This window comes from Hippoglossus stenolepis, chromosome 18, assembly GCF_022539355.2.
Source record: "Hippoglossus stenolepis isolate QCI-W04-F060 chromosome 18, HSTE1.2, whole genome shotgun sequence".
NCBI classification, from domain to species: domain Eukaryota; kingdom Metazoa; phylum Chordata; class Actinopteri; order Pleuronectiformes; family Pleuronectidae; genus Hippoglossus; species Hippoglossus stenolepis.
In genome coordinates, this window is record NC_061500.1 from 8,501,819 (window position 1) to 8,526,486 (window position 24,668).

A 24,668-nucleotide genomic window follows, 5' to 3' on the forward strand; every position below is an offset into this window, starting at 1 on the left:
TCGTATTTCACATGACGTATTGAGCCTTAGAAGACTGAAACTGTGCAAATATCAAATATTTAACTTTGAGACAATTTCAGACCTGAGGTAAAATAATCTTTATTTTGCTTATTTAAAGTTTGTCAGAGCCAGAGTTGTCACCACTTAGGCTGTTTGACTTGAGGGTTTTATATGTCTTCTGTAGGCCATAAGAGATAAGAGTGCTCAGTTGTAATGGAAAATTCCACTGATCAATGTCTTACTACTGTGAAGAATGTCTTACTACTGTTTTTACTGTTTTCTGTGCACTTAGATGTGCACGCTGATGCAACCTCAAAGTTCAACCTCCTGTTGACCTTTATCTGTGCAACTGTGTGCTGGGTTTGATTCCTCTTACTGTAACAGTGATGCCAGACAGCAGACGTTTCCTGTTTATCACATTGTATAAAAACCTTCCTTTTTAACTTCTCGTTGTTGCACTCTGAGCCATGTGGCTGACCCTCTGCAGAGCTAAAAATGAAACCTCTAAGACAACTCCGGTCTGAGAAACTCTTTATTTCAAATCTCATGGTAAATTTCCACGACACAGTATTTTTCTTTCAAATTTCTTAAAGGCTTGAAGACATGAATACATGCAGTATTGACTCAAGGATTTTTAGAAGGCGAAGATCATTTGAGGATTTTCCGTCACCTGAGCGGGTTTAAGTATGAGTACATCAGTTACCTTAAGGATCATCGTTGACCTGAGGGGGAAATAGTATCTAGTACTAACTTATGGAAATATTTTGGCGTGAAGGAATGGAAAGTATGAAGCATATGTCACAAAAAAGAAAAATGAAAAACAAACGATAAGAATTTCCTACTGGAATAACCTTCTCCAAACAAAACATAATATATATATAAATATCATCATATCCACAATCACTGTATCATAGAAATGAAGCCGTCCAAGGGAAAGTGTTTGGAGTCAGTGGTAGTTGTGGATCTGCAATGATGGTTCGGGCTTGACTTCAACTTTCTGCAGCCAATGTGCAATTTAAAAATCATTCATAGAAATAGTGAACACAAAAAGGGAGCTCCTTTACTTTACTGTTGGCATCAGGTGCCTCACTCGTCGGCCCATCTGATTAAACCTAATACTCATGGGAATGTGCAGCTTATTTCACCCTCGCCAGCGTCTCTCTCTGGTTTTAGATGTGCTTGCTAATCCAAAAGAGATTAACTTGATCACAAACATCAGGACGAACCTTAAGCTGTGTACACTCGTCTCTGTGAAAACCTCAAGAGCTTCTTTGTCTATATTAATTGGATTTAGTTTTGTTGGTTCTATTTGAAAACTGGATACTGGATCTTTTTCTTGGTATTGTCACTATTAAACTTTATCAGTATATGACTAATTTCCATCTGTTGTCGTCCTGTATCAAAGCTCGATTTTGACAACACTGACCTTTGCAGTGCAACACGTTGGTTATACACATGTGCAGAGGTTCGTCAATATCAGTGTTTAGTCACAATTCACAAGCACAGTATGTTTTCTTTGTTTTTTGCTATGATGTCCTTAGGTGCCATTAAAAAAATAGAAATTTGATTTGCTGCACACAAAGAGGCTGGATGTTAAAATGAAGTTTGTATCTGATGTTAAAATGAAATTACTTTTTGTTTTTCATTTGATCAAATCCAGTCTAACCTCGTCCAATTCGTGACTCCCCCATGTGCCCTCCTCACCTCTGCACACATGCACAAACAAACAGATAGCACTTTTTTGTGTTTACATTTCACCACTTGTTCTGTTTTTTGTTTTGTTTTATTTGCACACTCACACAGATAAATAACAGTGTTTTCCTTGAAGCAAACAAACCACATTGGTCTAAACATCCACTCACTGAGCTCTATAGAACAGGGGCTGTATTCACAAAGCTGCTAAGAATAAGAGCATTGATGCAGGATTATTGTTGAAGTCACTTAGTCACATGAACACTTCAGGTGGATTGAGTTGGTAAAATGCTCTATCGCAATTCATGAGAGATTCATTTCATGAATACAGACCGAAAACTATAGAGTTAAAATGTTTAAACCACCATTTGGTCCAAAATGCATAATTCACACATTTATGTTTCAACACAAAAACCTACACAAACCCACAGACACACAAACACACACACTCTCCCTCCACGGTGAACCATGATACCGTCAGTGTTTCTGGTCCGGAGTCGTCAGTTTGATAGAAGACAGTTTACAAAGATCCATATTGCTGTCGATAATAACCGCTCACATCCATCACAGGTTTACTCTGGTTTCACATTCAATATGTTGTTTACGTATGATATAGCTTATGAGTCTATAAAAGCACTTGTTGTCTTCGGGCGTCTGGGCTCAGCTTCCAGTCCGAGATACACACAGTGTATGAGATGATGGTCGATTCAGAGACAGAACTGCAGGGCTACGATGTGGAATGTTTGCAAACTACGTTAGGAGTCATTGAATGTGCTGCTTCTACGAGCACAGAGACAGTGTGGGGTCAGATCAGACTGTACCTGCTTTTAGTAACTGATTTTTATTTCTACGCAGTGTCCGTTTCCCCGGCCTTCCCGATGTATTTGACCCCTGTGGGGCTAACCTGAGCTGGTCTGTGTTCACCTAAGATGGCAGCGATGAGGGCCTCTGGTGCAGTCACTCCACTACCTGGAGACACAGGACTGCGAGGACTGCGAGGACTGAGCGGGCTGATGGACGGAGACTGCACAGTGTTGGGGGACACCAGCCGTTCCTTCTTAGCAGCGGAGCAGGGTGAGCGGCTTGGCGTCTGTCCGTCTTTGGAGCGAGGGCAGAGGCTGAGGCCCTGTAAGGAGGGGAGGGGGTTGGAGGAGAGAGTCGGGACCGCCGGGCTGCGGCTGCGCCGGTGGCGATGATGGGCTTTTCCTGTTTTAGGACTCGGGCTACGGGAGTTTGGAACCAGCAGGACAAGGGTGCTGTCATCCTCTGAGCTGACATCAGAGCTGTCGGAGCGAAGCATGGTGGGACTGTGGACTGGTATCTTGATCTGCACAGGATGGAGGATTCAAGAGGAGTGAACTTCATAAGCAGGGCTGCTAACAGGAAGATTTGACTTAAGTAACAGAAGACGTCACACAATGTAGAAAGGTTACAAGCTGAAGTCAACCTTCAAAATATTACATAAGTATAAGTACAAATTAATTATCAACAAAATGTTCTATCAAATATAAAACTACCCACGGTGCAGCAGAATGTAATTTTTTTTGTTAGAAGCAATACTTATTTTACCTGAACGGGTGTTGACAATCCAACGATAGTGTTCATATTATTGCTGTAGTAACCCATGAGGTATTCACTATCGTCTCGGGGCAAATCTTCCTCTGAAAATGTCACCTGGAGAGAAAGAGAGAGGCAAAGAAAGAAAGAAAGAAATCAGCGTGAGTTCAGCTGTGGCACAAAATACATCAGCGAGCTTCAGTATGTGACCAACCTGTGATGTATGCTCTCCCTTGGCCCACACGTAGGCCTGGTAGTCTTTGTGATGTCTGAATCTGACCTGTACAGAATGAAATGAAGAACGTAACTGTAACATAACAAAGATCTTTGCAGGTTTGAATGTGGATGATAGTGAATGAAGGATTACCTTATATATTGCTACCCAGTCCCACGAGCTGCGCTGATAAGTCGATGCATATGTGAATCTGACTGTAGCATCGGAGACTTTACACCACTCCTTATTGACCTGCAGCTCCACCAGGGGCACAGCCACCTTGAATGGGAACTAGAGGAAAACGGGATAAAAAGAGGAATAAACCCTGAAGAAGCATCAAACTGTGCAAAGAGAAGATGTAACTGAGACAGTTGATTGAGAAAATGTGTAAAGCAGTGTCTCACATGCAGGGAGAACAGGGCAGAAACGGGCTTGTGGTCGCTGATGGTGTAGCCCATGTGACTTCGGTACGTGTGCTGCGTCACTTTGGTTGCCCCACCGAGCCACGAGGTCAGACCCCGCTGTAGTGCTGCATTGTGGGAAGGGACCGGGGAGCCGGTGCGTCGGAGGCGCCAGAGGATGCGATCCGTCCAGGCAGGTTTCCTCTTCTTCGTACTGACACAAAAGGAAACAAGAGAGACAGAAGCTCTATAAAGGCCTCACTTTTAAAAATAAACGTACTTATTACATTTGTGATGGAGGTGACTGAACAAACCTGGTGTCGTACGTATGAGTGCCCACGTCAAACTTATAGGTCGGTGGGAATTTGAGTGGCCCCTCTATGAAGCCCTCCAGGATGGACTCTGTGTTTTTAGCCATGTTGAGCTGTGGAGGTTGATGACAGGAGGGTTAAATATGCACTACAGCGGCGCCCTCTGTTGGTGGAGGTGTGCGAGACAAACAGGTGGCATGAAAAGCCTTCCAGAAGAGCCCCCTCTGTGAATGAGGGGGATGTTCCCTCACCTGATCGCGCTCCCACAGAAGAGGCAGCTTGTTGCTGTCGATGGCACATTTCACCACATGGATGTCGTAGTCTTCGATACGGAAATTTAGATCTCCAAACCAAAACACCACACTGGAGGCAGGAAAAATACACAAAACAAAAAGTCATGACGTTTAATATACTCGAGATGCATACAAAACAAATAGGGAGACTTATAACCTTTATTACATAATATAACCCCCTAAGATTCATTAATAATTGGTGAAGGCAAATTATAAATAAAAACATTGCAGCCTGGGTGTAAAAAGGTTTGAGAAACCTCATGCATACATTTAAACAGCCTTCAATTAAAACCATGCCAATTTGTGTCAAGTTATTTTTAAGGCTTGTTATCTTATTAAGCGACTCAGATATTTCAAACCTTACAAAACCTGGATACTTTAATGTACTAGATTCGCACAAAATTGCAATAGCTATTAGTCCCCTAAACGTGCCTGGTTTTTATCATCAAGATCTATTAATTATTCTCTGAGAAACCGACAAAAATATAAAAGAAACACCCGATCTCGCGATGTTAAAGAGAGTGAAAAAAAATCCTGGATCTGCCCCAAATTGAATGAGTTCTTCCCTGACTCACACCAGATCACTTGACTAAGTTTTGTGATAATCCATCCATTAGTTTTTGCACAATTCTGTTCACTAACACACAATGAATGACTGTCGGACATGTATTTGTTAATTAAGCTGACTAATGGCGTGCACTTTCTATGGGTGGTAAAAAGATTGTGTAACATTTTCGTCACCCACTCGTGGTCCAGTACACCCGTGGCATTGCCGCCTTCAAACTGCTGCTGCTGCAGGATGCTCTCAAAGTCCTCCATCCGCTGCTCCAGGTTCCTCATGTGAGCAGGCAGGTGACAGTTGAGGAAGCACAGTGGGTGTCCGAACACCGTCATCCTCGCACTGACACCCCCTTTATTCCCCTTAGAGCGAGAGGAGAGACAAAAAATAGATCCTGTCCTTATTTACATTTAAATAAACACTGATCGCATGTATCAACCAGATCTGTGTTCGGGGACAAGGTCGTGTTTTCATGTTTTGCTGCCGCGGAGTCAAAGGACCGGAAAGCCAGACAGCCCGCTGCTGCACTGCCCTCAAAGGGAAGGAGACTGCACCAGCAGCAGCCAGGGGTGATGCTGACATCAACACGCACAGGAAGGTCACGCACTGACATATGCACCCACACGTGCGTGCGTCTGCCGGCAGGAGGGAGCGCGCACGCCACCTTTCAACACCCCATCCCTCCCAAAGCCCTCTTACTGAACCCACCACACATGTACCGACATAATAAATCTCTGAGCAGCTCTCTTCGATGTGCAGCACGTACCCAGTATCCCCCAAGTCCTGTGCGTGTGCTCTCTGTCTGCACGCCTCTGAGGAACGGAAGATGGCAGACTTTAGAGAAAACGAGCAGCAGCACTCCCTGCATTCGCTGGGACGCCACCTAACAGATGGGAGGGATGAGAATAACAAACGAATAAGCATTTCATGGCACAAAAAAGGGGTCAGAGTAAAAAGAGATCTAAGGTATGTGAGATATGAGCAGCAGCATCTTTAACTGACCAGAACGTATCCAAAAGGGCTGAGTGTGTCCATGCACAGCTCGCTCCACTGGTCCGAGAAAAGAGCATCCTTCAGCCTCTTGTTGATCATGGAGTTCACCTCCTGGAGTCTGGACGGTGCCAGAAAAACAGAGTCACGTCATGAAACAAGTGAGGATGAAACTTTGGTGAAAAGGACAGTGATGTGTAACGGGAGCGGACGGATCAAAACGAACACAGATGACTGAGTGGGCACCGTGTCCCTGGCACCGCTGAGTCTGCTGGGAATACTTGCTTACCCGATGATAAACATGTCGACGCTCCCATCTGAAACATTTGGTCCGAACAGGGAGGTGATGTCATCCGGCGGGACAGCGGAGCCCACGTTCCATGTGACGATGTACACCCTGTCAGGAGAGGAGATGGTGGAAATTGCTGCATTAGATTTAAATTGTGTGGAGGGTGAGAGAGAGAGGACGTAATCCTCAGGGATGAAGCTTTCATCAGCCTCTCTGCATATAGAAAAAAAAAGATAAGCACAATTAAGCACCTCTCTGTACCTCGATGATGACTAAGTATTTCACGTGTGTGTGTGCGTGTATGGGTGAGAGACAGAGATGGCTCTAACTCTCCTACAAAACTGAACAATCAGCTACTCTGTAATAACACATATCAGGCCTGTAGCTTTTTATTTTTATTTGTGATTAAGCCGTCCGTCTTCTCAACTAATTGTTTTGTCTTTAAAATGTAAGAAAATTGTGAAGTGGTGACATTGAATAATCAATTCACTAGTAATCAATTTAAGCGTGTTTTATTTGTTATTGTCCTTTATCAATGTTATTGTGTATTTGTATCTAGTTTTTACTGTTTTCAGTTTTATTTGTTTGATTATTACAGTTTCAGCTTCTTAATGACTTGTGTGCATTAGTCTAACACAGTTTTACATTTGTACTGTCTTACTATCAGCTTGTTAATCATCTGTAGAGCACTTCACTTACATGTGGTGCGACTATACTAATAAATACCATCCCAAGACCTTTTTTGAACATTTCCACCTTCCTATAAACACAGGTCTATGAATTCAAAAGGTTTTTACAAGCTGACATTGTTTATGGCTGAGGAACAACAGAAGTATAAGCCTCTGGGACGGCTGCCAACCAAATGTGGCCGTGTCACCCTGTCAGATTCATAAAGCTCTTATTGAACTGTGCAGCCTTGATTCATGTGTCATGGGTCTGGCTCACGTCAACGTCCTACACTGGCACCGACTGCAGGGCAGCTTCTGTAGCTGTGCTCAGACAAAACAGGGATCGGCACAGTCTCAGAGGTAAAAGCACAGAATCGTTTAATCTGACAGAAGCTCCAGTAGGTCTGATAAAGTGTTTTAATCAACGTGTTAATATTTGTCTCACCTGAAGTCATTGTTCTCTCCTGCCGGCTTCTCCGGCTGCACTTGGCTCTGTGTTGGACACACGGGTGAGGGGCTCCTCTGTGACTGACCCCCGAGGCCTGGTTTGGGGCTGAGGCAGGCGGGTGGGAGAGGGCTGAGTGAGGGACTCAGGTAAGGCTGGCTGGTGTAAGACTGAGGACTGTGGGGACTGTGGGGACTGTGGGGACTATGGGGACTCTGAGGACTGTGGAGCGGGAGGGAGGACTCAGTCTGTGGCAGGACGTTGGCACTCTGAGGTCCTGGGATGTAAACCGGGATCAAATCTATTTCCTTGGAGGGGTCCGCTGAGATCCTGGTCAGCTTCGGAGCAGGTTTAGTCCTGAGGGCGGTCGGTCTCGGCCGGCTTATGCTCGTCAGCGTCGGAGTGGACCCAGTGCTTGTGTGGCTTGACTGTGACGGTTCTGTCACTTTCACGGGTGGAACCGGGGACTGGACGGGGCTCAATCCAGACTTTGGTTTGCTGATGACCTCCGGCGGGCTGATGAGAGCTGGCTCCCGGATTGCAAGCTGTGGAGGTAAACCTGGACCGGCTGCAAGTACCACACAGGGTCCAGGCTGCACTTCGACCCCACATGGGTCAGTGCTGATTTGTTTGTGCGGCATGCGATCCATCGACCTGAAACATGAAATATGTTTTTAAAAAACAACACGACAGGATTCTTTTGAATGCGAGATGAAAAAACAAGATAGTGACGCTTGCAGCCAAAATGACAGGAATGACTTTTGTGTAATTTTTTTCTTTTGTTGTCACAAAACCTCTACTTTTATCAGTGCAACAGAGAAGGATGTGGTCTCTCTGATGTTCTAATGAGCAGGCAACAGGGCTGAGGAACTAACTTGAAACCTTCGTAACCTGGGTTACATCATTGTTGCTCAGCAGCCTTGTTTACCCCCTTGACCCTTTCTACGAAGCAGGAGAAAGGTTTGGTCATTTTGGGATGATATGAGCTTGACTGTGGTTTGATCTCTTTCTCTCACTTCAAAGAAACGGGGGGATGCATCCGATTGGACGATGACAGCTGAAGATAGACAGAGGACATCAGACAATGTCAACAGATCCTGTATAGGTCATAAGATAGAGGATATGCCTCACATGACAGCAGGATATGGAGCCTCCCACCATTTTGTTTACCTTCCCTCCCACACCGAAATTAAACACCTCTCTTAAAGTATTCATGACATGCAAATGAAAAAGCTCTTTGTGTCTGGAAAATCCACCTGACCACAGTTCTGTAATAATCTGCAAATCAAAAGCAGGGAACGGTGACGGTTAGAGTTTGGTATTAAATCTACTTTAAAAAGTGGGAACTTTCAGAGGTTGAATACCTGAGGACATGTGGGCCTGATTCATATTTTATAACCCAGTGCATGAGCCTGCGAGTCTGAATGACAGCTCCGTTATCTACAAATGAGTCTGGACTGAGCAGCACCACAGTGAAAACACCAACAACAGGACAGGAGCTGCTGTGTCTCACGGGTCTCCTGAAAACACGTCTTACCTTTCATGCGTTTTTCTTATTTCCAAGGTGAACCGCAAAGGTGATCTCAGTAACGCACCGAGGGTCGAAGCATCAGTCTCCCTCCAGGCAACGCGTCAGCACGGGGGGGAGAGAGAGAGAGAGAAAGAGAGAGGTAGGCGAGGGCAGGGTCGGTTGTTTTCCGGTCCGGGGACACACCGGGTCCGGGGACGGATGGGACCCGTCGGTGCCGTGGACAGCGGTCGTCTCCGTCACGGTGCACGGACCCGCTCCTCCGCGCCGCTCCGCCGGGCTGTCAGGACAGGAGGAGGCGCTCGCTGGTGTCGGACTCCTGCATGTTGATGTGTGTGCCACGACACAGCAGCTGATTATTCCTCATCCCACTAATCATGTGCGTCTACGGCAGATGGACGGAGCGGCGGTGCGCTTTTCTGCCAGCAGCATCCCGCCTGCACTTCCTGCACACCGGCACCGTACCCACAACCCACCGGGCGCGCTCACGGTGCACCACCCCCCTCTCTCTCTCTCTCTCCCTCTCCCTCTCCTTCACAACACACACACACGCACGCACGCGCACACGCGCACGCGCACACGCACACACACACACACACACACACACACCTCTCTATAGTTGTGAGGACACTCGTTGGCATGATGCTTTCCTAGCCCCTTACCCTTACATCACAACTAAATGCCTAAACCTAACCCTAAACCCTGACCTGAACCTTATTATAACCCTAACCATCACAACTAAATGCCTAATCTTAATCCTAACCCTTGCCCTAACCCTAACCTAATTCTAATTCTAACCCCAAAACCAAGGACCAGCCAAAATGTCCTCATAATGATGGTATTGAATCAAAATTGGCCCTCACTATCGATAGACACGTTTGTACTTCTATCTTAGTGAGGACACTCATTGGCATAATGCATTCCCTAGCCCCTTACCTTAACCTCAACCATCCAAATTACATGCCTAACCTTACCCTAATTCTAACACTAACCCTTAAACCGAATCTTAACCCTCGAACAGCCCAATGAAAAAGTGAGGACCCGTTAAAATGTCCTCACTCTGCAGGGTCTCTATGCTTAAAATGGTCCTCACAAATATATGAGTACAGGAACACACACACACCTATGATTAGAATGAACTGATGATCTGTCCCATATCAGTGACGCATCAATCTGGTATCGGTGCGTCACTTGTGGGGAGAATTGATCAGCATGAATGTTAATTAAGCGTCACTTTGGCGAGGAGCTCACGAGGCGCAACAACACTGACACCATAAACAATCTAATGCGATCAATAAAACAACCACAATAAAACAATCAGTCGTTTATTTGCATTTGTGCCAGTAAGTTGTAAAATTACCTTTTGCAGAGATCGTGTTGAAAGTATGTTCATTAAATGTACATTTTGTAAGCATCATGTCAATATGGTGAGCAATGCATGGTTTGCATCACAAGGGGTGGCTCTACTCAATATACACAAGTGTTTTTAAGATCTGCTTATTTATAATTAAAAGTCTTAAAATAATAAGTTATTGAGCAGGTTTTCATTGTAAGCTATGCATATGTCCATGAGTCTGTGTCGAGAGAAGCTGGTGCAGTAATTTCATGAAGCCGCCCTATTACAGGAGCATTCCAGCAAATAAAGTTGTGGGCCTCAGAAAGGTTTGCAAGACAGGACAAACCCCCTGATGACATCACAAGGGTCATTATCAGACTCTCAACAACAATAGACACATAAAACTTCATAAAATGGACAAAACTGGAAAGTGGAATTACAAAAACATTTTTTTTCAGGCTGTGTTTATTCACCATGTTAGTGGAGTGCCCATTCATTCATCCCATATTCATTCACCACACATTTAAACCACTCACACAAGGTGTTGGTGGATATGTTTAAAATAAAACAACACCATCTATTCCCTCCAATGTACTTTTCTGACTATATTATGAATTATGAATTTATCCATGAACATAACATCTGATTTCTCAAGAAAAACTGTGTAATAATGGAATGGATACGTATTAAATCTGTCTTGGCCCTCTAGGGCATCATCGTAACATTTGTTCCCAGATTCTCCATGGCCCTGACTGGGATTAATGCAGATGTGTAATCTCAGTGGAATGTACTGATCCTAAGCACCAGCTGTCCACTGAGAGCACACAGACAACCATAAGTCCCTGCTAACACACACAAACACACACACACACACACACACACACACACACACACACACACACACACACACACACACACACACACACACACACACACACACACACACACACACACACACACACACACACATTAGGCACTTTGCATTCATGTTCGTATGGGGCATCAGAGCTGAACACATCGAACACTTAACCTTTTCCCCTCTTGGCAAACTGACAAGAGTGCATGATATAATCTTTTGACCTCATCTTGTGCTATAATGTGTGTTTCGATTGAAATCACATCGAGTCATGCAGGGAGTCTACGGCCGCTTTTTGGTTTTCACCAGGCCTTTCTCCACCAGGCAGCGGTAAAACTCCTGGATGTACGTGTACACACACTTCCAGTCGGGCTCTTTCATCCGGACTAAATCATCAGGGTCCAGCAGAGGGGGGCAGCCGGCCAGCCTCCTGCAGGCAGAGAGCGAGAGTCACTGACAAACGACTCGAGGCAAACAAAGACACAGACAAGTATGTTGTCAAAACAGTAATGCCACTTTGTCCTTATCTGCGATTTACTGCCGGAGCTCATTCCAGACAAGATACATCTCAATGTTCATATAAGGAGTGAGCGCTCACTCTGCAGTGTTGAAAGCCAGCTGGAAGTTTTCCCTGGGCTTGTTGGGGTTGAGGATGGAGTACTCGAACGCATCGGGGAAGAACCGGTGCACTAAGGCGCAAAAGGCTATACCGTCTTTCCAGCTTGAGGAGAAGTTCTGGATTTTCACCCCCTGTTTCATACACCAGAGCGGAGTCAGTTTAGGAGAAATAGTGGAAAAGAGTGAGCCATAAGGGGCAGAGCTATGTATAGCTCCACAGGGCAATAAGAGAGACTGGGCATATTTACCTCATATGGCTCTGTTTTGGCCCTGCACCAATCCAGAAGCATCTGTTTGACATTTTTAGCGTTGGGTACTGCAGCAGCAGCAGGACATTTCTCGACCGGGGCTGCAGCAGGACTGGTTGTGCTGAGGAGAGGACACGAAGATATATCACAGATATTCAGGATTTAGCAAATGTTACTTTAAGCAGAAGAAAAAAAATGTTCCCCCCTTTTGGGTGAATGAGGTCACTAAATAAATATACAAGACGACTGCGATGGATTCAATTTGCAATGTAGTAAACAAACAGCTACGGCCACAACTTCAGTTTTAAAAGTGGCCAAACAATAAAATTCACGAGATGGAAGAATTGATTTTCCCTCTCAGACTGAAAAATGATAGAGAAATTGTCAGAATGAGAAAGTTTCCTTTTCTGTTTTGTGTAGGGCTGGTAACAAATCAAGCATTGTTGTATATATAACCCATTAACAAGATTCCAGGATGTATATGTCGGTTGGATGGAAGTTGGATTACATAGCAATTGGTAATTATTGTCACTGCAGTTCAGCACTTTCATTTTCTTTTCTTTTTTTTTTTTGTGATTGAAAAAGTGCTCAAACATTGTGTTAATAAAAGTTGTGAAAAGAAGCTGAATTTGTATGAGCGTCTACACGAATCCTTTCTCTGTGCACGTATGTTTTTATAATCATCCTTTTCACAGTTAATGCAAAAACTGACCACGCAAAAATGTTCATGTGCTGAAATGTGACTCACCTGCCTGCTGTCCTGTTGAAGGGAGTGGAGGCTGATGGAGAGGACTGACCTGTCGGTTCTAAAAAGAGAATATCAGCAACAGTTAAGTACAACATATTCACGGGCAACAGAGGTGTCAGAGATTATCTATTAATCTGACTCACTATTTATTGACGGCTGCTGGTTCATGGACGCTCTGCCTGTGCTAACTGCTGAGCCTGTCTTCGCTCCTTTGCCGAGGCCCTGCTGCCTCAGGTCCTGCTGCCTTGACCCTCGCTCCTGCTCCCGTTTATCTGATCACAGACGGTTGGAGAATTTAGAAAGCAGGCATAGCCTCAGAGGAGAATGTGGCTCATGGCTCCCTCAGCTTTTACCTCTCTTTTTCTTCAGCAAGTCCCTTAATGCAGCACGAATCATTCGTCTCTGGTCGAAATCTGTTGCGTCGTCCAGCTAGAATAATAATAAAAAAAGGAAAACTCTAGAGGGACATGCTATTAATTCTCCTCATGCCCTTCAAACACTTTGGTCAAATGATCACCATGTTTCCATGACACGCTGGTGAGAGATCAATCGTTGGCTCACCATCTTGTTGAGAACCTCTTCATCTTCAATAGCAGCCAGTTCCTCACTGGTCACTGCAGCCGATCCAACGTCTGTTTTTTCCTCCATGTCTGAGAGGCAACACACATAAACACACTTGACATTTTAAAAAGTAGAAACTCACTTTTCTGACATGCAAATGGAACAACTTGGATTCAGAAATTAAAACATCCATCAGGACTGGATGTGTCTGAATCACTTAAACAGACCAGATAGTGCTCCGGTGTTTACACTGAATAACCCCACAGCATAAATCCCTGCATCTGTTCTACTTGCAGTCTTCAAATATAAACAGTTGTGTGAGTCTTAACAGAAACATACTGAGCGGCCATGCAAAAAAAATGTGTTTGTCTTAGTGAAGTAGCGCTCAGTGTATCTCAGCAACAGGCTGAGTGCAGCAGAGACGGAGCAAAAGCACGTACAAATATAGTCATGTAGTGGAACGAGAGCATTACGACAGGAATCTGATAACAGCGTAAAACTATTTGCTCAGACACAGAGGAGAACGAGATGATTCAAAGCTTAAAAACACAAGATTTGGAACAATAATGCAACATAAAATGTGGATTTAAAGGTTGTGGTTTTGTTGGCCTGCTGAGGTGCAGTGTCACTCACCTGTTGATGGGGTCTAGTGAGTCTTTGGGCTCCTCAGAAGTCTTCAGCGCACTTGTCTTGCAGGGCTGTGAGAGCTGAGGTCTGACATCAGACCTCTCACCACAGCGCGGGATTCCTGTCTGGAGAGTGAGAGGAGGTTGTGCACGAGAACCACCCAAGATGGGAAGAAGGTGTAGGAGGAGGAGGAGGAGGAGGAAGGAGGAAGGAGGAAGGAACACATCAGGTCCAGGTCCATCAGTCTCGCCTCCTCTGGCCACTGCATCCTGGATGGATGATGTCATGTGAAACTTTATCGGACCTTCCCTCAGCTACACTCTGTGTTTTTTTTGTTTTTCACACATTTGGCTTGGTCACAGTTCGTTTGAAGGAGTCGGCTTCAGGAGAATAATTTAGTGTGAAATGAAGGAGTTAACAAAGAGAAAAACTGAGCGCTGCCTTATTCAGGCAAAAATACCGACCAGTGAACTCTGTTTAGAGACAAAAGAATTTGTAAAAGTGAGTACACACACACACACACACAGACACACACAGACACACACAGACACAGTGTCCTTACATCAGGACAAACCCCTCAGTCTGTCTTTGCAGGTGGTGAAAAAGAACATTTTGTCTCAAGGGATCTCGGGACATTGTGTCTGTCCTGTCTTTCTTTTGCCGCCTTAGTATTTTCTCCTGTTGTATCATCTGTCCTCATCTCAAACCACAGTGGCTAGTGGCCCTCAATGTCTTGCCCTAATGACACAGTGACGTTTTTTTAAGTAATTGCTTGAATGAGGCAGAACTCTTCACTGTTCATGAGAAAGACGTATGAAAGCATAGGATCCACCCCAAGAAATATTTTTTTTCTAAAGTGCAGGGTACCTCCACACATCATCAGCCCTGTCTCCAAAGCAGAGGAGCAGATATAAATCAGAAATCAGATAAACTGTGCCACCAAGTGGTGAAAATGCATAACCGCTTCAAAATAAACAGTTGAGCTTTGATGGGCTTTTTTTCTCGGCAACATTTAACTTTTCCAGGATCATAAACAATTCCAGGATCATAAAACTGGAGAAGCTCAACTGGATTCAGTCAATTTCATTTCATTTATTAAATTTGTTCCTATTCTGATGGGAGAAAGATAATTCTGTTTCAGGAAATAATTAAACAAATCATTTTATGAATTAAATATTAACAAAAAAACAAATCCTGCTTTTCTGTGATGATTGATTTAAAAAATATATATATTTCTATTCTAAATAAAATCAAATGTAATATTTTGTACTGTTGGTCAGAGACAACTGCTATTTAAAAGATGTCATCATGGGCACCCATACCTGTCGCTGGCTATTTTCTATTATTTTAGACATTTATATACTAAACAGTTAATAATTTGAGAAACTTGCTGATAATTTCGACAACAATAATTGTCACTTGCAGCCTCGTAGGGAACTTTAATCTGTAATAAATTTCATCAAAGCATAACTGATGTTTTATGGTCAAATTTTTAATTGTTTTGAAATATCAAGATTTATAAACTTTGGTAAAGGACATTTACAGTAATGAGGTGTGAGACAGTGGAGTTAATTCATGTAAACAGCAACTCTGACTCAGTTATGAGGTGTTTGTTATTGTTTATTGTACCAGTCAGTTTATTTGTATTCAAGCAATTGGGGATCATGTGAATCGTCCATATCTTGGCCTCTAATCAGAAGCAAACTCTCGCCTGCTGTTGGCGTTCAAAGTATTCCCAAACAATTCAACAAAAAAGAAAACGAGCGATTGGTTCACTCCTTCCTCTTCTACAGTGTGTCCAAATAAGGCATGAGGCAAACGTTTCATTCTTGAACCAGTGTAGCTTAAACCAACCATATATTACTATAAAATACATAAATATCATAAAATAACTATTTACATCCAACTAGCTTTGCAAACAATCAAAAACCAATATATACACAGGAACCGTAGGCTCTGAAGACACAGGCGTCTTCTCACCATGTCAGTGCAACTGTTGCTTCGCCCCACACCCATTATTTCCTCAACATGAAGTCCATGAGACCTGCCTGACACCAGACTGAAAGTGTAAAACTGAAAATGGATTTAAAATCGGTGTTTTAAAATATGCTGATATCTGTGCTCAAGTGACTCTGTTGACCCAATAAAACCAAACATCCACAGGCTGTTGTAGTGTGGTTGTTGAAAACCTGCCTGCTCTCCATCCAATAATTAATAATCAACAAACACAGGGGCATGAGGTCATATTTAACAGCTGAGGTATTCAATAATGTTAAACCCACAAAACCAATCATCAAACAGCAAAATAAAAACACTTCATATCTTTCTTACATTTTCAACTGACTGGGGATTAACGAAAAGGTCCAAATATTAATTCTCAATTACTAAAAATGCTCAGGAAAATGTAATTTTATGAATGGCACTATTGAAGTACATTTTAAGTCTGCGATATATATATATCAACTAAAAATCTTTCACTATACAATCCTACAGAAAGTTATTCTTATGGCAAAGTATACAGAGGGTATGAAAGGTGTCAAAAACGAACACACTTAGAAGTATGGCTTCGTTGTTGTTGTCGAAATGACATGAGTGAGGACCATGGTTCCCTCACTGATAGAACCAGTTATTACAACACTGATAGAACCAGTATAACAAAAAAAAAGCTTTCAAAGTAAACATTTGGCATACCATATAAGTTGGAGGGAGTATGAGGGATGTCCCCGATCACCAAGCAGTGGCATGCTTATCATACCTGACTTTTCTCTAGAGAGGTATAGAAGAGGCTAGAGCAATCGGTTAATTCACGAATGCATGTAAAAGACACTTGAGAACAAAAATGTACAGCATTATTAAGCCAATGATTGCTATATGCACTCAAAAATAAATATTCTCTTCCACAGAAATATTTAAAAGGGGGTTAAAATGAAAGCACATACAGAGAGAAAAACATAACACTGTCCAGCAGGAGTCAGCCTTTTGTCAAGATGTGCTGTTAAACCAACTTTATGTCCCTTGCTAAATCTACACTCAACAGACGACAGTGGCGGAGATGGAAGGAGCTACCTGAAAAGTCAGCTCGGTCGTCTTTTTTCTCGTCACCCTCAGGGAAGGAAAGACAGCTAAAGTGGAGTGACACTCCTTAGAGAACTCGTGGATCTAATTATCATCAATTAAAAGACAGGAGTAATTGGACTAATTCTACAGAGAGAGACCTTCCTCTCAAGCTGGGAGGAGAAGAAGATCTAGGCCTTAATTGGGCAGCGACAGGCGAGGTTCAGAGGGGGAGGACAAAACCCAGAGCTCGGGCCTCTTCTTAAAAATGTGCTTCAGTGGAGGAGAAGAGGCGTCTCATTGCACAGAAATGTTGGCTTTGACAGTCGTTGTAAATTTTGCCTTCAGCAAAAGGTTTAAGCCGTAACAGCAACAACTGCAGTGTCCTTATTTGACAAGCTTCCTGCTTCACATACCAAAAAAAAAATAATCAAATGTTTTAAAAAAGCTGCCAAACAACCCCGGTCCCCTACCATGACAGGGCCAGGTGAATGTCAGGTAACAGTACCATATATATATATACTTTTTTCTTTCTTAATAAAAATAGTGCCCACTCCGAGGCTAACAATGTCCACGTCAGCCACTGAAAATCCTTGATTAGAGCCCTCTGTTAATGAGACTATTTCACAGTGTAGTGTGAGTGATGGTGTGGATACCTCGTGAGGTACTGAACAGTTTAGTGTGCTCTTGCATGCATATACCGACACAGGTTATGTACAGATGAAGGAGGGAAGTTAACCATCACCGCGAGAAATAAAAGGCAAACTTCTCTTCTCTGAGGCCTGGAGTTCTGTGTGACCAGAGGAGAAAAAAATTGGAACAGTGTGGAAGTAAAAAATAATAAAATTGAAATAAAAGATCTGTAACATTATCAGTGTTAATGGCCTTATAAGGTCACACTCCCTCCAGCCAGGGTTTTTAGCTTTTTTTCCCTTCGGCATATTACTCTCTCCTTCATCCTTTCACCTCAGTCTATCTTGTCTTCTTCTTTGCCGTCTGTTCTCTGCTGATGATACGTTGGTTCAGACGCACAAGATTTCTCTCCACATTCACTGTGACCGTCCACCTGTCCGGACACTTTCGCCCTGGCCCTATGTGCATCAAAACAGCTGACGATAAACTCAGAGTTCTGATAGATGAGCATGCCGGACAGCGTCAACACCACTCCTGCCCAGCTGAGGGCGGACAGTTCGCTGCCGAAGATCAGCTGGGACAACAGCAAGTTCCCCACCACGCTCAGGTTGCCCAGGATGTGCAGGGTGACGGCCGAGGTGAGCGTGATGACGCAGCAGCTGGCCAGGTTGTACATGACTGAGCCCAGGCAGCTGAGCAGGATGAAGACCCACAGGTGGCGGTCGTAATGCATCGGCGACTCCATCAGAGTCCAGTTCTCTAAGGCCAGAGCTGCCACAGTCAAGATGCAGAAGCTAGGAATGGACATCAGGTAGAGCAGGAACACAGAGTTGATTTTCTCCTCCTGAAGTAGGATGCCTGATTTAACAAAGACATATACACAGAAGTTATAAACATGACTGGAATGGAACATTTTTGAGACTTAACTAAACACAAACACACTCTTCTGGTTTTAAGTGATATAACAGAAAGTTACTGTGTTTTTCTAGTCAAAATAACAGCAGCAGACTTCAAAAGGTGAGAGTGAACTCCGAAGTGGACAGATAGCAGGAAATGGAATATGCAAAACTCCTGTTTAAAAAGTGTATTATGCCTTCATGTCTGGACACACCTTTATATGAATATATATATATATAAGGTAAAGAGGTGAAGCAGCTCTAACACTGTTCAGACTGTAAACACAGACTGAGGCATTGACTCCTTTAACCTTTAAACTAAACACGTCTGAAGTGTGTCAGAAAAATAACCTTAGGGGAAACTGTTAACAACAACAAGCGAGAGAGGATTAAAATAGCTCGTTGAAACTTGAGACAACATCGAAGAGCTAGATTGGATCCTCAGGATTGATCTTAAGTGTTGGCCAGGATTAAAAATAAAAGTAATGTGTAGCAACTTTCCTTTGCTGGACCTTGTTTTTAAATTCTGCTCCGAAGAAGGTCATAATCTTTCCTCCATGTTCTTTCTTATTTAGTCTTTGTATTAAATAAAGCAGGTAACCTTCTGAACTCATCTGCTAGTAGCTATAGTAAAGTATTTGGGGATTTAAAATGATAAACCTTTGGTAACAAGCTCTGTACCTCGAGGTCCGAAGTAAGTAGCTCTGAGCGAACACGGATATCTGCTCCTGTATTATGTAACTAATTAAAGAGGGGGCCTCATTATATTTTTAGAAACTCATAGCTCATCTTTCTTCTGACAACTTCAGTGTTATTAAGACTCATGACATTAAAGAGACTAATCCACCGCACAGACGCACATTTTAAATCAACTACGAAAACAAATACTTCCTTGAGAGCGGAGAACATTTGATAAATGAGAAGTGGAGGCAAACCATGTGATATCAATTCAAGAGAGTCTCTTTCCCAGAAAGGTTCACTTCAACTGTGGCCACATCTTCAGTCTCACCATGTTTTCAACCTCTGTCAAGGAGGTCATGGTTTCATCCCTGTCTGTTTGTTTGTCAGCAGGATGACACAAAAACTATACAATGGATTTCCATGAAACTTGGTGGAGGGATGGGACATGGGCCAAGAATGAACGAATTCAATTTTGGGGTGGATTCAGACAAATGGCTGGATCCAGGAGATTTTTAAAAAACTTTCTGCAACGTTTATGGAGAACAAAAGAGTGTGCAAGTTGGTGTGGCTTGATTGAATTTAAGGGTGTTTGTGGAGGCCTTGACAGAGGTATGCACTCTACTAACAATACTGCACTCCATGGAGTCCTGGGTACATATAATAAACAACAGATAAACTGTCAATGAATTTCAAGATGAAGTCTCTGGGCCACTCAGTTTATTTTGGGATTTTGAAAACCGGGAATAAGTCTGTAACAAAGAGAAACTTGAAAAATACGTCACTGAATCTATACTGGCTTCCATGAAGATTGCTGTTAGCAGCTGTAACAAGAAGTTCAGGCCTTCTAAAGACTCCAGTCCCTCAACAAACAAGAGAAGCATTCAGACTCAACTGATCAGCATGCCATTTGGATATGTGGAAACTCTGGCAGTTATACCTCATATGCACATACATATTTTTATTATGTTGCCTAGGCAACCAGAAAGTGTGCAACTGTGACATTCCACCTTAATGCATGGGTGTTACTGGATCCAAGAGTGAATCACCAAAACACTAAAAAGTTCCTTGACCACAGACCGCTGTGGCGTCCGGGGGAAAACACTAAAATATCCTCTGATGTCATGAGGAATTTTTCCAGTTTAAAAATAATTTAAACTACCTCGAAGGATTAGTTTCTACAGTCTGGTGCTGACCTACAAGACAGAAAACAGGGAACTGACACAGTAAAGAGGTACTCACTCTGCTGAATGGACTTGACGCCCCTCAACATGGTTGCAGCAAACACAAAGAAGCAGCCGGTCTGGTCGTACTGGACCTCCCCCATGATGCTGAAGGAGGCTCCCAGGCAGATGGGCATCATGGCTGTGTATTTGAGGATGTGATGCTGCTTGCCCAGTATCAGAGCGGAGATGGCGAGAGTGAAGAGCGGAGTGGTCGTGTAGATCATCTGTGCAAATGACAGCTGGACATGGTTCAGGCCCATGTTCCCGAAGGCGATACTAGCGCAAAATGTCAGACTCAACAGGAACACCTTGCACTTGGCGCTGTTCGTCAGGTCCTGCTCTCCGGCACCTATCTGGTGGATCACCCGCAGCTTGATGAGCCCGTAGTCCACCACTATGGCCGTGAGCATGTGCAGGGCGGACAGCAGCAGCGGGTACCTGAAGTTGTACACGGCGAATATCCATTTGTTGAGGCTGGAGATGGTGGTGCCCGTCACCAGCCACACGATCACAGCTGTCAGCAGATGGAGCATCTCCGCCGGGGGCCGCCTCCCGCCTCTCTCCCGCAGAGTCGCCTCGCATTTGGAGACTCCATCGGCGCTGATCATGTTCGCATCATGGTCCTCCCTGTAAGGCAAACACATGTTGAATCCGCGGCTCTCGCCCCAGACTGGGAGGTAAACATCGCGGGGAGATAACGCTGCCGGGTTCTCCTCCTCGAGGCTGCGCTGCCTTGTTGTTCAGCAAACCTGCATCAACTCAGCGCCGCCCACAGACACGTGTTTCCAGTTTGCATGACGGACTGGTTGTGTAACGAGAGCCCAGGTCGTGCTGGAACAGGAACAGCAGCACAGAGGAGGGAGATGTTCGGGGCGGGTTGGGCAAATCAAACCAAAACGCGCCTTCCTCTCCACAGATTGGTTATAACCGGTTATAACCCTGGTCCGTTGCGATGGACTGACTGTGACGGTACGATGCACCAAAAACCACCCACAGCAGGGGAGTAAACACCAGGGGGGCAACTCCACCACTGTAACTAAATACCTCCGACACCACTGGGTGCAGTTCACTGGAGTTATGGTTTGAACCTCCGCTTTAAATAGCAGCTTACTCCAGGTCCAGAGATCTTGTGCTTCCCTTTTCCCAGAAACGACACAACAACACAAACACGGTGCAGCAGCAGCAGCTCAGACGCGATGTTTCCACTCGGTCACACTTACTGCCAAACGGCGGAGAACAGGCATTTTGTTTTGTTTGCTAAAATTAAAAGAAGGGGTGAGGCGGGTTAGGCTCGGCTGACCTCTGCCGCGGACTGTCACCGAACACCGGGCAGCCGAGCCGCGTTTCTGCTTCGCGCTAACGTTAGCAGCTAGCTCCCGTCAGGTTGCTAACAGCTCCAAAACAAGCTGGCCAGCGGCGGCCGTTACTCCCGGTTTGACCCGGTGTTAGCTCCCGTTCGGCGGGCGACACGTTAGCAGTCTCACCGCTGAGCTGCGTCATCTTTACCTTGTTCTCTGACGAGTCCATTGACCGCATTGACGGCAGCGTCACCCCCCTCAAGGAACAAGTCTCTGCCGCTCGGTCACCGCGATCATCTGTCAGCCGAGCCGAGCCGAGCCGAGCTGGCGCGAACGCTGTCATTGGCTGGTGCGTTTAAAGAGCCACGACACTTATGAGACGTGCAGCGGAGTTTGGAGCCTCCACCAGACCAGGGATCATCATCATCCAGCGACACAATGTGATGCTGTCATCACACAAGTGGAGGAACAAGCAGCATGTAGCACGATGCTAATGGTTCCCTATAAAAGAGTCAGGACTCAAAGGGATAGTTCACCCCAAAATGAAAAATGCACTCATTATCGACTCACCCCTGTGCCCATGGAGGGCTGGTGAAGTGGTAGAGTCCACAAAACACTTTTGGAGTTTCAGAGGTAAACAGTGATGCCACCGAATCCAAATCCAATTCTTTAAACGTAAAAACGTAAAAACATAATTTATACCATGTTTGAGCCTAAATGTCCTCTAACATTATCAGCCCGGAGTCGTGTTCACACGCTCTTGCCCAAGGGGTGCAAGGTAGCATCTCTAGTTGCGATAGCATTGCTGCAAAGCTGCAGTTACTGCCGAGTATTGATGATGGAGTCATGTGCCCCTTTAGCGAGAGAATAGAGGCGCTAGCTTGTGCGGTGTGTGCGCGGCTCCGAGCTGAGAATAATAGTGGAAATCTTGGCTAAAAACATGGTGTAAATGATGCCATTTCGAGTTGAATTTGAATGTCGGGGCTTACAGACACCACAGGAGCATTACGGGGGCATTTTATGTTTGTGGACTCAAACCACCCCCATCTGCATAGTGGGAAGTAGATAATGAGTGAATTTTCATTTTTTCAGTGAACTAACCCTTTAAAGTTACATTTCACTAAAGCATCAGCTAACCAGCAAATTGGAGACTTTAGTGCACATGTTCCCAGAATAACTGTCAGAGACATGTGACCCTCAAAAGAATATTTATTTGAGCCACTTCACAAAACAATCACCCTCTTGCGACCCTCCCTCTGGGTCCTGGCCCTAGTTTGGGAACCACTGCTTCAGTCCACTGGCTTTACTTACTACACATTTTCAAGACTTATTAGGGCCCGAGCACCTCCGGTGGGAGGCCCTATTTTATTTCTAAGGATTTTTATTTCCCTTTTGGGGCTTTTTCAGGGCCTAGACATGCTCAAATTCTCACCAAAGTTTGCAGGAAATTCAAAACCCTAAAAAGTATTTGAATTCTGAAGTAATTTGAAATGGGCGTGGCAAAATGGCTCAACAGCGCCATCTAAGGAAAAGCCCCTCAGTTAGCTTTCACCGATCTTCACAAAAATCGAGACACCTGTGTATCATGACCAGACGCACAAAAAAGTCTAGAGGTGCATTGTGAAAAACACAACAGGAAGCCCGCCATTTGGTGAGAATTTGAGCATGTCTAGGCCCTGAAAAAGCCCCAAAAGGGAAATAAAAATCCTTCGAAATACAATAGGGCCTCCCACCGTCGGTGCTTGGGCCCTAACTAGGGCTACGAGCAGCACTGTGCGGGCCTGAGCACTTAAGATCTCGGGACCTGAAGCGGCCGCGGAGAACAGGGACCAGGCGAAGCGGCTCCTTGTTGCGTGCGTTTTGTGCACCGCGGGAAGGATAAACACGTCACTTCCTGCGTCCGTCATGCACCACTGGACCACGCCCACTAATCATGCATTACGGTCCACGCCATCAAGTTAGACCCCATGGTGAAAATTTTATCTAAATCGAATTTAGTTTTAAAACGAGGCTTACCTCCTTTTGGCAGTAGGTGGTGCTATCCCTATCACAATATACAGACTAATAGATCTGTTCAGGTCAAAAACACTTTTTTCTCTCTTCAGATTGTATAAATCTTTCACCAAGACATCAAAGGAATCTAAGAACACTTCAAAGGATTCATTAAGCAAATAATTCTTTGTTGTCAGTTTGCTTTACATTCACATTCCGCCCTGATCAGATCCATGTGTCAATATTCACTCATCATTACAGTGCCACCTGCTGGCGACAGGAAGTTACATGTTTTATACTTTGATGCACTGCTCCTGGCTGCTTTACAATATGCAGCTCAAAAGAGCTCAGTCAAGTCATAGGACCATGGTAAGAATTGTGATATTTCCTCAAACCGTGTAAACATTGAGGTGCGGCGAAGGTTCATCCTTCGCCAAAGGAGACAATGTTGTCATAACTCCACTGTGCATTGTCCTATCACCACCAAACTTCTGTCTCATGATCAGAGTCAGTAGGTGGCATCATAGCGCCACCTACTGATTCGCCATGAGACAGGAAGTACTTTGTAAATCCACTCTGCATTATCCAACCGGCCCCCAAATTCTGACCTATGCTCACAATCCTGACCTGAACAGCTCCATATATTAATATTAGTGCAGGGTCATAGCACCACCTACTGATCAGTGTGATAATTAAGTTGTTGTAACATTGTCCAATCGACTTAAAATTGCTCACGCTACATCAGAGCCCCTACTTGAACAGATCTATTAGTCTGTATGTAATAATAGTGATGGCGCCACCTACTGGCAACAGGAAGTAAGCTTTGTTTTACAACTATTATTCGATTTACATACAATTTTCACCGTGTGATCTGCAATTGATACCGTGGACCGTAATGCGCAATTAGCAGGCAAGGGTCGACGTCTCGTGACAGACGCAGGAAGTGAAGC

At 44.4% G+C, this 24,668-nt stretch overlaps 3 protein-coding genes across 4 annotated transcripts; all 3 read right to left on the bottom strand.

Annotated features, from left to right (window-relative positions):
* Window positions 1–519: 519 nt before the first annotated feature.
* Window positions 520–9,454, bottom strand: LOC118125378 (inositol polyphosphate 5-phosphatase K). Its single transcript, XM_035183859.2, has 13 exons — window positions 8,957–9,454; window positions 7,420–8,073; window positions 6,307–6,414; window positions 6,030–6,138; window positions 5,794–5,910; window positions 5,214–5,389; window positions 4,427–4,538; window positions 4,179–4,288; window positions 3,868–4,078; window positions 3,617–3,754; window positions 3,464–3,529; window positions 3,262–3,366; window positions 520–3,019 (listed from the first exon to the last, which is right to left on the bottom strand). The coding sequence occupies exons 2-13, from the start codon at window positions 8,067–8,069 to the stop codon at window positions 2,540–2,542; spliced, it is 2,382 nt and encodes a 793-aa protein (XP_035039750.1). The 5' UTR covers window positions 8,070–8,073; window positions 8,957–9,454; the 3' UTR covers window positions 520–2,539.
* A 799-nt stretch (window positions 9,455–10,253) lies between these two features.
* smtna (smoothelin a) lies at window positions 10,254–14,122 on the bottom strand. Its single transcript, XM_035184348.2, has 8 exons — window positions 13,948–14,122; window positions 13,315–13,403; window positions 13,107–13,182; window positions 12,897–13,025; window positions 12,754–12,811; window positions 12,006–12,126; window positions 11,738–11,889; window positions 10,254–11,569 (listed from the first exon to the last, which is right to left on the bottom strand). Exons 2-8 carry the CDS (start codon window positions 13,399–13,401, stop codon window positions 11,422–11,424), a joined length of 771 nt encoding a protein of 256 aa, XP_035040239.1. The 5' UTR covers window positions 13,402–13,403; window positions 13,948–14,122; the 3' UTR covers window positions 10,254–11,421.
* A 1,421-nt stretch (window positions 14,123–15,543) lies between these two features.
* On the bottom strand, window positions 15,544–22,112 carry slc35e4 (solute carrier family 35 member E4). 2 transcript variants are annotated; one of them, XM_035184347.2, is made up of 3 exons: window positions 21,935–22,112; window positions 20,445–21,055; window positions 15,544–18,486 (listed from the first exon to the last, which is right to left on the bottom strand). In XM_035184347.2, exons 2-3 carry the CDS (start codon window positions 21,034–21,036, stop codon window positions 17,963–17,965), a joined length of 1,116 nt encoding a protein of 371 aa, XP_035040238.1. In that variant the 5' UTR covers window positions 21,037–21,055; window positions 21,935–22,112; the 3' UTR covers window positions 15,544–17,962. The 2 variants fall into 2 exon arrangements, with proteins under 2 accessions (XP_035040238.1, XP_035040237.1); XM_035184346.2 differs by lacking the exon at window positions 21,935–22,112 and having other exon boundaries at window positions 20,445–21,912.
* Window positions 22,113–24,668: the final 2,556 nt, after the last annotated feature.